Below are 14,317 nucleotides of genomic sequence, written 5' to 3'. Positions count from 1 at the left end.
TCACTTTAAGAAGCTAATTCAAGGTTTTAATGCCACAAATGCATTCCATTTTCAGAATAAAAAACCAGGAACTAAAAGCATGCTTGGGCATGGGTTAATGTTTTTTGAAAGCTATGATCAGCTGTCATTTTCATTTCTAAATCCCTATGTGCATAGCACAGTGGCAAATATATTTTTGCATGCTCCATTGGAATGCTTGGTCTTGCACAATTCTTGTTTATTCCAGTGAGAGATGCATACACAGTAATATTCCAGTAGAAATTTGCAGAAGCAAACAACAGGCAAGTAGCAAAAGGGAACGTTGTTTGAAACTGAGTGAAGCCTTTTTAAGAATGTGTTGCAAACCAGCATTGCCCACTGGAATGCAGAACTTGGACCTGGTCATAAAACTATACACAGTCATGAATTCACTGAGTAATCAAGGAAGATGACACAATCTCAGTTTTACTTCCCCTTCAAGAGAGATACATTATCTTCTCTTCCAAGTATGGGAATTCAAATAAACAGAGTACAAAGGATGAAGAACTGTCCTCTCTCCACAATGAAAGGAAAGCTGAAGACAGTAGCTCATGTGAATCATTGCTACATATTGATTACTCTTTTCTTCAAACAGATTTAATCAACCAAGAGGAATTTTAAGTAGAAGGGGAAGAAAAATGGGATGCAAAGGTTAACATGTTTGTTGTAGCTTTTTACTCAGTTCCATTAATGCTAAGCATGCCTGATGAAATTAGCAGATATTTTTCATAATGGATTTTGGAAGTAATGGAAATAGATGACTCTAGAGATTGGGATAATGGACTATATTGATTATTTGGGATACATGAATAAATTAAAAGCAATTTTCTTCCTTTTTTTGTTCCTTGTAATATGAGAAAATATATACAGCTGGGTAACTTTTGAAAGTTGTTGTGACACGTAGATGTTCAGAAGACAGAGTCAGTACTAGCTGTTATATAACTCCTATTTATGAGTTAATTTTATGCTATAGGGGAATCTGAAATGCAGTGTTGGCCTAAATTATACTAGAATTTTGTATTGTAGAGTTCCCTCAGTACTCCACACTTGCTCTGAGCCTATGCAACAAGGTCTAACAGAGCTTTCAGCACACCATAATGCATGAACTAGTAGAAAAAATAAGTACCACAAACATGTTTATTAGCAGTAAGGGAAACTGGTATTTTCAAAATCTTAGTTTCTTAATAGTTCACTCATTAAATCTTGTTCTTCTAAAAGGTAGCATTCTTGCACACATAAGAAGTGACCTTTTCTGCCTAATTGCTGCTAATAGCATTTTCTGCTTTCTGCTCCCATTTTGGAGAAGAATAATCCCATGGCTTTCTGTTCTCAGTAAACCCATAAAGTTTCCGCAGGGCTACACGTGCAGCCTCTTCTTCAGCTGCTAATATTGTTTCAGCAGTACCTTCTGCCAGAAGCTTCTTATCACTGAAAAAGAGGAAATACTTTTATGAGAAGTCTTAATTAATTAATACTGTGCATACAGATAAAGGTAAATAAGGTAAATGACCCCTGGGTGGTTAAGTCCAGTCAAAGGCGACTATGGGGTTGCAGCACTCATCTCACTTTCAGGCCAAGGGAGCCAGCGTTTGTCCACAGGCAGCTTTCTGGGTCATGTGGCCAGCATGACTAAACCGCTTCTGGTGCAACAGAACACCATGATGGAAGCCAGAGTGCACAGAAACAACATTTACTATGTACCGTATTTTTTGCACCATAGGACGCACCGGACAATAGGACGCACCTTGTTTTAGAGCGGGGAGAACAAGAGAAAAAAAATTCTCCCCCTCTCTGCCCAGCGCCGCTTCAGCGAAGCGACAGGAGGCGCTGCGCAGAGAGGGGGAGAATTTTCACCCTCTTGTTTTCCCCCTCTAAAACAAGGTGCCGTTTAAGGTGCGTTCAGGCGGCTACCTTGGAAGCCTAGAGAGCGAGAGGGGTCGGTGCGCACCGACCCCTCTCTCTCTCCAGGCTTCAGGTTCCTTTTGACCTGCTCTTTGGGGCTGGCGGGGGTAAGCCCACCACCAGCCCAAAGAGCAGGTGGGGAGCAGTGGAAAGGCGCAGCGGAGAGGCTGCTGCCATAGTCGCGCGTCACTTCTCCAGCTGGGAGAGGGTTGCAGGGCTATGGCTTCTTTAGCCCCGCACGCGCTCTCGCGGCTGGAGAGGTGACGCGCGGATATAGAGGTTCCTGCCATAGCCGCGCGTCACCTCTCCAGCCGGGAGAGGGTCGCGGGGCTATGGCGTCTTCGCTCCATAGGACGCACACACATTTTTCCTTCATTTTTGAAGGGGGGAAAGTGTGTCCTATAGAGCGAAAAATACGGTATATATGATAATATAGAAGGAAACAACAATACTGCCTTCATTTTTCCTAAGTTGTATGTCCAAGTCCCTATGGGCCATGTGATAAATATTCACAGGCAATTCTAATTCACTGAGCCTCAACTTACATGCTGTGTAACAAGATCTAACAAATTCAGAATGAAGTCCAGTTAAGTACTTGGCAGGAAATAAACAACAGTCATGTTTATACAACCAAGAATTGAATTTGTAAGATTACTCCAAGTATTCAGAGAAGACAAGGAGATAGGAATGAACTATAAAACAGTAGTGATAACAAAGCCGATAGTAGGACTAAGATAAAGTCAAGACAAAAGCTTGGTTATGTAATTAAATTCTCTCCTCCTCCCTTTTAAAGATTAAAAATACATCAGACTAAATCTGAGGCATTCACAGCAACCTAACATTTTGACATTACACTTTCTGTACTGACATTTCAAGGAAGTGAACAGTGAATCAGGCTAAAGAATGCCAGACAAGTCTCCTCCTGTCAGAACAGTCTGACACACATTTCTTGTACAACTGCCAAGCTGAAAGATTTATTGGTACACTGATACCTAACATTTTTGGAGAGTGGAAACTAACAGAAGCATGTAGCTTCTTTATAAGATGCATCTCACACCTTAGCAAAAAATGTGACTAGATAAAAAGCCAGTTCTGATTATCTTACCAACTAAGTGGGGTAGAAGTGCCCGCTAGGAGTGCCAATGCCACATCACAGGCCCTAGCAGATCTACTTGTGAGGGCATCACATTTGACTCACCAATATGCCATGGTTGGTTCCCAGATTACATTGATTGCATGGTCAGGGCTTAGGCTGTGATATATTTCATGCACTGATTCAAATGCAACATCCACACATACAACCTGTGGGCCTAGAAGCAGGACTAGTATGATCTCACAATACACAGCCAGTAAGGTCATTCAAACCAATCTCAGGTCTTACTAACCAATACAATCCAACGAAGTACAAGGGCAGTACAGTGCTAGCTCCTGACTGTCGAGTTAGTCTTGGTTCTGGAGCAGACACATTCCTCTTGGCCAATTCCTCCAGCAGCAAGCCCATTGGGTTCATAACATGCCACATCTCAAACAGATCTTTTCCTATCATTTGAGGAATAAAGAAGTCCTAAATATAAAAATGGAAGAAATTTCAGATGTCAGTTCACTTTGATTCCTGGTATGTATTTTTAATTGATGATGATTGTTACAAAGAGCCATGGTTATAAATGTATCTTGTTAATTCTAATTGTTCAAAGACAGAAAAACTTGATAGCCAACAGGCTGGGAGTAATACAGAGCACAGATTAATATTTTAAAATAAATATTAAGAAATAAAAACATACAATCCTTTAAAGTCAAACAGAACTGTTAAGGATTACATGACCATGGGTTGTATCCAATGTTGGTCATATTCTGAGTAGATCCACTAAAAATAATGAATGCATGACTAGCCTGCAGTGAGTAGAACCTTGTTGGATACATTTCTATATTTCTTGCAAAGGCTAACTGCTGATACATCATTCTGTTTATGATGAACTAAGTACACCTTATGATGAACTAAGTACTTCACAATCAAGGACATTTTTTTATTTGCATATTAATAGGAAAAAGTTTCTTGTAGATTAATGCAGCTGAGATGAACATGTTGCATCCCTCTTTGGGGGGACAGAGAAAGCTAGTCATTACGATTTGGTGCCTGTTCCCACCAACAGGCCTGCATGCAGATAAAGACATCAAGCATACAAGACAGCCTACTAGTTACATCACATGTTCTCAGAAATCACCCACTAAAAGGACAGAGGTAGTTAAGCTAGTGGTCCTTCTGACCCCTGAAGGCAGTACAAAGACCCAACCACATATTTGTGAAGTGCCTTGCCCCAAACTCAGGCCAGAGCCCTATTTATTGCAGTAGTCAAACATGTGCATGCTGTAAGCAGACTAATAAACAATGCCATAACACTATTAAAGTTCTACTAATATAGCTGGATATGCATGCTTTGTAATTAGCAGTGGGAGCTCTCCAGTTTTCAGATGTATTAAATGTACATATGCAGGCCTTTGTCTCTTCCAAACCTTAATGCTTCATTTAACATTTTAAAAATTATACATTTTAAAATCCCTGTTAGTATTTTGTATACGTAATCCAATTCTCAAAAGTAAGTTGGAGTGATATCAATGCATGAAAGCACCATGCCAAAAGATGACTGGGTTATAGAGGTTAAAATACTGTACCTGAATTACTATTAATATTTGTATATCCATAGATCTCAGGGCAGTTCCCAACTACAACTTGGGTAATACAGTAATATATAATGTAATATAGGTTCTATTTTCTAGGTGCAACATTGGTTTTCTTGGGCACAATTTACAAACACTCCTGCCATAAGCTGCTTGCAGCATTGTTTCTACTTCAATCACACACATGGAGTTAAAGCTAAGAGCATGGTTGTAGGAGATTACACACTATATGCTTGGGCAGCAGAATGCAATTTATCATTCCTTTAAGTGTTATGACAGAGAGCACTGTAGTCCTGGATGGGTGCCAAAGAACTATTAATTACGCTATACATAACAATGTTATATTGCACAATAACTTACCCTCACAAAGATCTCTGTTCTCTGAGAGCCACTACTTTGAAGCAATGCTCCTATTACAGCAAAGAAAGTCTTCTGAAGCACATTAGGTGGCACAGGAAATTCTGCGCAAAGTGTGAAGTCTTGTAGAGACAGGTTTCTGGCCAAATAAGACACTAATTCCTCACTGGTAAGAAAGTTAACAAGTGCCTCAATGCCAGCTTGTGGAATTTTTGGATAGGCTTCTTCCAAGCATCGCGTGAGATAAGATCGTGAAAAAGAGATACCCTTCAGAGAAAGTTCATTATTATCCTTGAGATTAAGGGCAATTGCTTCTTTGTCTAGTCCCAGTTCTTGGCGTCTCGACTCTTCTTGTTTAATATAACAACGGTTAACAAATGCAGTTTTGAGGAATTCCAATGAAAACCTCTCATGTAACCGGTGGCTAAAAGCCTGTATTTCTGCATGGTAATCCCAGTTAGGTTTCTCAGAGCTAAATAATGACAAAAAGCAAGAAAATAATGATAGGCATTTGAATGGGGTGGAGAACCTGTGGCCCTGCTATGTTGTCGGATTACAACCCTCATTATCCATGACTATTGGCCATGCCAGCTGGGGCTGATGGAGTCCAACCACAGATTGTCCATCCCAACTCTAGCTGATCATTCTGAACTAGATTTTACAAAACAAATATTACATTCCCAATTGTTCCATCTTTTGTTTCTGACAGTTTAGGAAAACCTTGAGTGCAAGAATGCAAAGCTTAATAAGGCATTATGCCCAATAAGACAAGTTATTTGCTGTTAGCTTAAACATTTTGGGAAGAGAGAATCTGATGAACTTTGAATGGTATTACCCATAGTCCCTTAATTTCAATGGCTCTACTCTTATTATGACTTAGTTGAATATCACCCACTATCTTTAATTACGTAAGCTTTAATTTACTGTACATTAATTTATGCAAGGGTAAACTATCTAATGCTGAACAAAGTGGCGAAAAGGCAGGCATAAAATTCATGTAGAAATCAAATGCTTCGGTCTGGTTTGCACATCCTGCTAAGCCAAAGTGAAACTATTGTTAATCAAGCCATTGTTTATTAAACAAGGACAAGTCACCGCACATACAATCAAACAGATCTTGGCTTGTTTCATGCGGTTGGCTTGTTTAACTCCTGCCTACTTTGCACTCCCTGTCAGACATTCTGAAAGCCTTTGCAGTGTCATACTGCTGGAGTTGCCTCACTGTGACACCATGCCTCTTCCCAGAGATCAAGAATAAAAAAAACCCTCTCATAGTCAAGCAATATAGTGTTTCTTAACCTTTTCCTTCTATCACTCTGCTCTATTTTGCATCCTTACTTTGAATCCTCAACATGAGTCTTCAGCAGGTATTTAACTACTAGCTAAAATGTAAGTGAATGATGAATTGCTTTATCAGAAATAATTTTTTTACTTTTACTCCACAATGCAAGAAATCCATTTGTTTTTCACTATGGTCAATAGTTACTTACAAACTAAAATTTGGAACACGTGTGGCAAATAGGTCCAGCTTAGCCAGTTGGTATGCCATTTGACGGGCTGACTACAATTTTTTAACTAAGTCAGTTTTTATAGATTATACTCAATTCCAGTTTTACCTATCGCCTCATTATAGCATTTTGTACTGTGATGATTTGTGGCTTTTTTTATTCTATGTTGTAATGAGCTATGGTTTTGATTGACTGAAAAACCTGTCATCTCAACTCAAGTTCATATTCCATGTATCTGATTATAAGTATTCTCTGGTCCCCCAAAACTGATGTCATGGGGCGGGAGCCACCTTGAAGCCTTTGTGGATGCAGGAAATACATACAGTACACACTATTACATGAGCATAGCGGGGGGGGGGGGGAGCTGCATCCCCTTCAACTAAATAAATAGACAACTGACCAATTGTGTTGCAGATAACTCAGTTTTGCCCCCCCCCCAACATAAAGCCACCCCCCTAAAATAAATCCCAGTTACACCCATGCACTCTTATAGGTATGGGGAGCCTCTCATTTCAGACACTATGACAGCCCTCCTTCCCTACCATTTTTTTTACCAACCAGTATCAGGCTGGCACTTGCCCTGGTGCCTGCTGAAGACATTCTTATTTAGGCAAGCCTATCCACAAGTTTAGAAAAAATTGTATGAGTATTAATTTGCGTTATCATGCTTTTTAAATACCTGCATGTTTCAAATTACGGCTGTGGAGGTTTTAGAGATATATATTTTTTCGTAAGCAGCCTTGAGGCTTCTCTCTCTCTCTCCCCTACAATCAAGCGGTAAATTGTTTTTTTTTTAAATGAAATTAATTGATTAAAATAACTAAAAATAAACACTCCACGACTGACCGCGGCAACCCGTCTCTCTCGCCAGCCCACCTCCTCAAAAGAAGTCACTTTGCAAGCCCGGCAAAGAGATAAGACGGGGCTGTTTGAAACAGCCTGCTTTGGGGGCAGGGGCCAAAAACCCTGCCATTCCCACGTTCCTTTCTTCCTTTCCCGAGTTTCTGACACGCATCCCGCCAAAGAAACCCTTTCGGCTCCTGATTTCTCCTGAACCCCAGAAGCAAGCGAAGGCAGCAGCCCTACTCGGCGAGGGACGCTCGTTAGCCGACGGTCAAAGCTCTGCCTTAGGGAAGGAGACGTGCGGGAAAGGCGAGCAGCCCTCGTCCCCGCTCTTTCTAAGCCTCCGTCCTACCAGCAGACAGGCAAGCAAGCATCCTCCTTCCCCCCTCTTCTCTCACCGGGGCCTCGGGGTCTCGAGCAGCCGCTGCTGCTCCACATACGCGCGGACCCAACGCTGCTTATCTCGGCGCGGCTGAGGGCGGAGCGCGACGCGTCCCGGCGCGGCAGAGAGTAAGCGGTGGGAGCCCTCAAGGAACAGAGGCCGAAGCAGCGCGGACGCCATTTTCCATCGAAGGGAGGAAGGCAGGGAGGGAAAGGAGCGGGGGACCAGGCGCACCGGCCGCCCCGCCGTACGGAAACAAGCGCCGCTTCGTTTTCTGTTCCGGCCAAGTTCGGGACTGGGGTTTTTTTCCTAGCTGTAGAAAGGTGAATGAGAAAAGTGTAGGGCAGGTTTGCCCCTACGATCAGGTGAAGGCGAATGACGTGTAAATGACGTGTGGCCACGGTGGTCCTCATCTGGACAGGGAAAGCCAGTGTTCCCGATGTTTTGGTAACCTCTAGGTTGGATCCAGGGCCGGATTTAGGTTTGATGAGGCCCTACGCTACTGAAGGTAATGGGGCCCATTATATGTCCAGCTGTCCTTTGTCAACAACAAATTGTCGCTGTTTTTTGTGTTGAATATTTGCTGGATGGTAATTTATGGACCTAATAGGTATCTAAAGCCATTTGCACATGTTGCCATGCAACCAGTCCATGCAGAATGTAGGCACCCTATATATAAAAATGAGCAAACCAGTGATATTTTAGGGGGCAGGCTAGCAGGTGGGGCCCATTACATACATCATAGGAGACTACACAACACAAAACACTGTTGCTGTATGTAGGTTTTATTTTATTTGTTTTTTATCTTATATTTTGGAAATGTACATCCAGTGTTTTGTTTTTTCCTTTAAGTTTCTTTGGGGGCCCCAAGAAAGTGGGGCCCTAAGCTATAGCTTCTTTAGCTTATATGTAAATCCGGCACTGGTTGGATCACTGAAGGTGGTTTGGAAACTTCAGCTGGTGCAGAATTCAAGCGGCCAGGTTGTTCAGCGGGGCAGGATGGTTTGAGCATATTTCACTGATCCTGGCTTGACAGCTCTGGCTGTTAGTTCCCAGGCCCAATTCAAAGTGCTGGTTTTTACCAATAAAACCTTATACGGCTCAGGGCTGCAATATTTCAAAGTTTGCCTCTCTCTCCATATGATCCGACCTGGATCCTAAGATCTTCTTCTGAGGTGCTTCTTCATATACCTCCTTGAGAGGTCCGGAGGTTGATTAACGTTCTATGGCCTTTTAAACATGTTTGTATCTTATTGATTTGTTTTTGTCCCACTATGTATTTTGTGTTCTCGTTTTGTGTTCTTACTTTGTGAATTGCCATGTGATCTTCAGATGAAGGGCAATACAGAGAAAGAGGCCAGAAATCTGGGCTTAAACTGGGCAGTTCGATTTATAATCTTTGCTCAGCCATAAATTTATTGGGTGGTCTTCAGACTGTCCTTATCTGTCAGCCCGGCCTACCTCACTGGGCTGCAGTGAGGACTGACAAAAAACACCGGGTGATGAATGTAAGCCTTTCTGAGTTGTTTTAAGTAAAATTGTTTGATATAGAAGGAAGTGGAAAAGTTTTGAATAGTTTTTGGGAGTGTGGTTATTGGTTTGCTTTTGTTTGTTTTATTATGTATTTTATGTTCTCATTTTGTGTACCGTATATAGGTTGTGAACCACACTGTGATCTTCAGATGAGGTCTTATCTTTAAGAACCATTCCAGAGGATAGCATTGCATATATTGTCTGTAATGCTATTTAACATCTGTAGGAAGTGATTAGATCTGGAGCACAATGTACATTGATGATATCTCAACTATTTCTTTGTTAACATCTGAATTGGGAATGGCTGTGTAGGCCCTGGATCGGTGCCTGGGTGCTATTGCTCTCCAACATGAGTTTTAATCAACTTTCCTGGCCTTATCATCACTATTACCTTGAGATTCTATTACCTACATCACTATTAACTGCCTGAAATTCTAGGCAAAGGCTTATCTTAAAAGGTGCTTTGTTTTAATCCCCAAACTCGTGCTTTAGTTACTTTATACAGGCTTCTAACAAATGAGTCAGCAACTTCTGAGAGTTCCTGAGTTCTTTATGAAAAGGTTTGTTTTGATCAAAATACATTACATTTGGGAATAAAATGTGCATCCAATTTGGCCAGGACTAATAGTCATGGCACCAACTACTGGTGCTGAAGAAACTGAAATTGACCAATTCTATGAAGACTTACAAGACCTTATAGAAGTGACACCAAAGAAGGATGTTCTTCTCATTATAGGGGATTGGAATGCTAAAGTAGGGAATCGAGAGATAAAAGGAACAACTGGCAAGTTTGGCCTTGGAGATCAAAACGAAGCAGGGCAAAGGCTAATAAGAGTTCTGTCAAGAGAACAAGCTGGTCATCACAAACACACTTTTCCAACAACACAAGAGACGACTCTACACATGGACATCACCAGATGGGCAACATCGAAATCAGACTGATTATATTCTCTGCAGCCAAAGATGGAGAAGCTCTATACAGTCAGCAAAAACAAGACCTGGAGCTGACTGTGGCTCAGATCATCAGCTTCTTATAGCAAAATTCAAGCTTAAACTGCAGAAAGTAGGATAAACCACTGGGCCGGTAAGATACAATCTAAACCAAATCCCTTATGAATACACAGTGGAAGTGAGGAACAGGTTTAAGGATTTAGATTTGCTGGACAGAGTGCCTGAAGAACTATGGGTGGAGGCTCGCAACATTATACAGGAGGCAGCAACTAAAACCCTCCCAATGAAAAAGAAATGCAAGAAAGCAAAGTGGCTGTCCAACAAGGCCTTACAAATAGCGGGGGAGAGAAGGCAAGCAAAATGTGAGGGAGATAGTGAAAGATACAGGAAATTGAATGCAGATTTCCAAAGAATAGCAAGGAGAGACAAGAAGGCCTTCTTAAACGAGCATTGCAAAGAAATAGAGGAAAACAACAGAATGGGAAGAACCAGAGATCTGTTCAAGGAAATCGGAAATATGAGAGGAACATTTCGTACAAAGATTACCATAATAAAGGACAAAAGTGGTAAGGACATAACAGAAGCAGAAGACATCAAGAAGAGGTGGCAAGAATACACAGAGGAATTATACCAGAAAGATATGGATGTCTTGTACACCCCAGGTAGTGTGGTTGCTGACCTTGAGCCAGACATCCTGGAGAGTGAAGTCAAATGGGCCTTAGAAAGCACTGCAAATAACAAGGCCAGTGGAAGTGATGGTATTCCAGCTGAACTATTTAAAATCGTAAAAGATTATGCTGTTAAGGTGCTACATTCGATATGCCAGCAAGTTTGGAAAACTCAGCAGTGGCCAGAGGATTGGAGAAGATCCGTCTACATCCCAATCCCAAAGAAAGGCAGTGCCAAAGAATGCTCCAACTACCGCACAGTTGCACTCATTTCACACGCTAGCAAGGTTATACTTAAAATTCTACAAGGAAGGCTCAAGCAGTATGTGGACCGAGAACTCCCAGAAGTGCAAGCTGGATTTAGAAGAGGCAGAGGAACCAGAGACCAAATTGAAAACATGCACTGGATTATGGAGAAAGCTAGAGAGTTCCAGAAAGACATCCACTTCTGCTTCATTGACTATGCAAAAGCCTTTGACTGTGTCGACCACAGCAAACTATGCAAGTTCTTAAAGAAATGGGAGTGCCAGATCACCTCATCTGTCTCCTGAGAAATCTCTATGTGCGACAAGAAGCTACAGTTAGAACTGGATATGGAACAACTGATTGGTTCAAAATTGGGAAAGGAGTACGAAAAGGCTGTATATTGTCTCCCTGCTTATTTAACTTATATGCAGAATTCATCATGCGAAAGGCTGGGCTGGATGAATCCAAAGCCGGAATTAAGATTGCCGGAAGAAGTATCAACAACCTCAGATATGCAGATGACACAACCTTGATGGCAGAAAGTGAGGAGGAATTAAAGAACCTTTTATTGAGGGTGAAAGAGGAGAGCACAAAATATGGTCTGAAGCTCAACATCAAAAAAACGAATATCATGGCCACTGGTCCCATCACCTCCCGGCAAATAGAAGGGGAAGAAATGGAGGCAGTAAGAGATTTTACTTTCTTGGACTCCATGATCACTGCAGATGGTGACAGCAGTCATGAAATTAAGACGCCTGCTTCCTGGGAGAAAAGCAATGACAAACCTATGCGTATGAATATAAATCCTCCGTCCAGCCACGCTTCCTCTGGGCAGCTCTGCTTGGAAGCGCTGACCTGGCAGGATAGCAGCAGAGTAAATGCAGCGGTCCTGAGTCCATGTGAGAAAGGGATAAATTAAGTCCAAAGACAGATGGTTCTTATCTCTAGAAGTGTTTATTTACAAGCCATAAATCAGTCTCTTCCATCAGAGTTTTCCTGCATTCTCTGTGCTTCCAAAAGCACACCGATTCACAGCCTCTCAGTTGAGCTGTGTCTCTCAGGCAGAATCAAAAGGAACTTTTTCTACAGGCTGTGAAGGCACTCCTTTGCGTCAAGCTCCTCCCAGATACAGGACACCACGGAGTTTTAACCCTGTTTGTTCCAAACTCCACAAAACCTAGACAGCATCTTAAAAAGTAGAGACATCACCTTGCCAACAAAGGTCTGTATAGTAAAAGCTATGGTTTTCCCAGTAGTGATGTATGGAAGTGAGAGCTGGACCATAAAGAAGGCTGATCGCCGAATAATTGATGCTTTTGAATTATGGTGCTGGAGGAGACTCTTGAGAGTCCCATGGACTGCAAGAAGATCAAACGTATCCATTCTTAAGGAAATCAGCCCTGAGTGCTCACTGGAAGGACAGATCGTGAAGCTGAGGCTCCAATACTTTGGCCACCTCATGAGAAGAGAAGACTCCCTGGAAAAGACCCTGATGTTGGGAAAGATGGAGGGCACAAGGAGAAGGGGACGGCAGAGGATGAGATGGTTGGATGGTGTTCTTGAAGCTACCAGCATGAGTTTGATCAAACTGCAGGAGGCAGTGGAGGGCAGAAGTGCCTGGCGTGCTCTGGTCCATGGGGTCACGAAGAGTCAGACACGACTAAACGACTAAACAACAACAACAACAATAGTCATGGTCTTGGTTCTCCTCAGCCAAAGCAAGTAATTTACAAATATTGCAGAGTTCTGCTACAGTGCTCCTACAACTATCCTGAACGAAGCTTATTAACTCTTTTTGTTTTAGCCATAAGCAATGGCTTGGTTCAAACATCATGGTAAGCTAAACTATGGTTTACTGGGACATGAATGTGCAGACTTGTGCAGCTGGATTTATCCTCAATCTTTCTTCCTCCTACCCCATACTGAGCTCAGTCAAATGTGTTGTCCAGGCCCAGGATTGTTAAGCTCCTTCGTCACTAACCATTAGCTGTAGCCAAGAATAAAGCATGACATGCAAACCAGGCCAAGGGCTGCAGATGCTAACTGTCTTGCACATCACAGAGTAGCTGTATCATTACCGAGTTTAGTCACTAGGTAGCAATGGACTTTGACCAAACTGCGGGAGGCAGACAGGAGTGCCTGGCGTGCTCTGGTCCATGGGGTCACAAAGAGTCGGACACGACTAAACAGCAACAAGCAATGGACTTAACTCTTACGAGTGGAGTCAGGCAAATCCTGTCCTGTTATTACTGAAGAAATGTTGTAAGGTCTTGTCTAACTTCCATGAAAAAGAATGAAACAAAAATTGTGTGCTTCTTTCGCTGCTTCTCCCATACTAGTGGTGAAATAGCTGAAAGTTCACATTATGGGCAGTATCTCACTTCACACACTATTTAAAAATGGGGTAGGGTGGACAAAGAAACAGCATGCCTAAATTGCAAAATTTTACTCCCACCTTTCCCTTCATTCTTAACTTTAAGAAAGCCTATTACTAGAGCCTATAAGCATATGTAGAAAATCTACTATTTGGTTCCTTTGCCAAGCTATTTGCTCTGCAAACACCTTCATCCACTATACTTACTCACTGCTGGTAACACATCAATTTGGATTTTGTATAAGGATAACTCCAAATACAGTTCTGCCTGATGTCTTTTGGTGCCTTCCACTTTCAATTTGGAAACTAAGGGTGAAATCCAGTGATGCACAGGATTTCCACTTATGCAACAAGACTTCATTTCCTTCCTCCTGCAGCCTATCACACACACATTTGCCTACCCCCAACTCTTCAGATCTGATTTTGAAGGACATGGGGGATATGGGAAGACAAGAAGCAGTCCCATTGTGCAAAGTGGCTATCCAGAAGTCCATTTGTGCCTATCACACTGATATTTAAACAAATTAGCATACACCATTCTTAAAGATTTCAGCACTCAGCTCACTTAGCTTTTACTCATAAAAGTATTTAGGAGCAGGGCTTAATTCCACCCCACCTCCAAATAAATACTTTTCATGTCTATTTTTTATTTGCCCAAAGAAGACAGATATTTTAAAATCCAACACAAAGTGTATATTAATGTAAGAAAATAAGAGTTGTGCAAATGGTTGAATTGAATAGAAATCTACGAGCAAGCAAAAAAATACAATCAATAATGGGAGTGGTGATTTTAGATGCAGTATATTGATCTAGACTGAGAAATATAAAAGCCTTTTTGTATGCTCCACACATCCAAAGG

At 41.8% G+C, this 14,317-nt stretch overlaps 1 protein-coding gene and 1 long non-coding RNA gene across 2 annotated transcripts; one reads left to right on the top strand and one right to left on the bottom strand.

Moving 5' to 3' along the window:
• Positions 1-1,137: 1,137 nt before the first annotated feature.
• Positions 1,138-7,900, bottom strand: MRPL44 (mitochondrial ribosomal protein L44). The gene is made up of 4 exons (XM_083742202.1): positions 7,703-7,900; positions 4,957-5,425; positions 3,306-3,484; positions 1,138-1,446 (listed from the first exon to the last, which is right to left on the bottom strand). Exons 1-4 carry the CDS (start codon positions 7,864-7,866, stop codon positions 1,275-1,277), a joined length of 984 nt encoding a protein of 327 aa, XP_083598328.1. The 5' UTR covers positions 7,867-7,900; the 3' UTR covers positions 1,138-1,274.
• A 149-nt stretch (positions 7,901-8,049) lies between these two features.
• On the top strand, positions 8,050-9,584 carry LOC310846132. The gene is made up of 2 exons (XR_014565156.1): positions 8,050-8,194; positions 9,343-9,584. It is a non-coding gene; the product is annotated as an uncharacterized lncRNA (long non-coding RNA).
• The last annotated feature ends 4,733 nt before the right edge of the window (positions 9,585-14,317 follow it).

This window comes from Podarcis gaigeae (assembly GCF_964106915.1).
Source record: "Podarcis gaigeae genome assembly, chromosome: 5".
Lineage (NCBI taxonomy): Eukaryota > Metazoa > Chordata > Lepidosauria > Squamata > Lacertidae > Podarcis > Podarcis gaigeae.
The sequence above is the reverse complement of the archived record's forward strand: the minus strand, read 5'-3'. Positions and strand labels throughout refer to the sequence as shown.

What these genes read in the sequence shown, in the direction of transcription:
- MRPL44 (XM_083742202.1), bottom strand. Translation starts at nt 7,866, where the DNA reads ATGGCGTCCGCGCTGCTTCGGCCTCTGTTCCTTGAGGGCTCCCACCGC. An exon ending in CTCGAGACCCCGAGGCCCCG is followed by an intron (nt 5,426 to 7,702) that starts GTGAGAGAAGAG and finishes GTCATTATTTAG; the next exon opens with CTCTGAGAAACCTAACTGGG. An exon ending in TACTTCGTTGGATTGTATTG is followed by an intron (nt 1,447 to 3,305) that starts GTTAGTAAGACC and finishes CCTCTTTTTCAG; the next exon opens with TGATAAGAAGCTTCTGGCAG.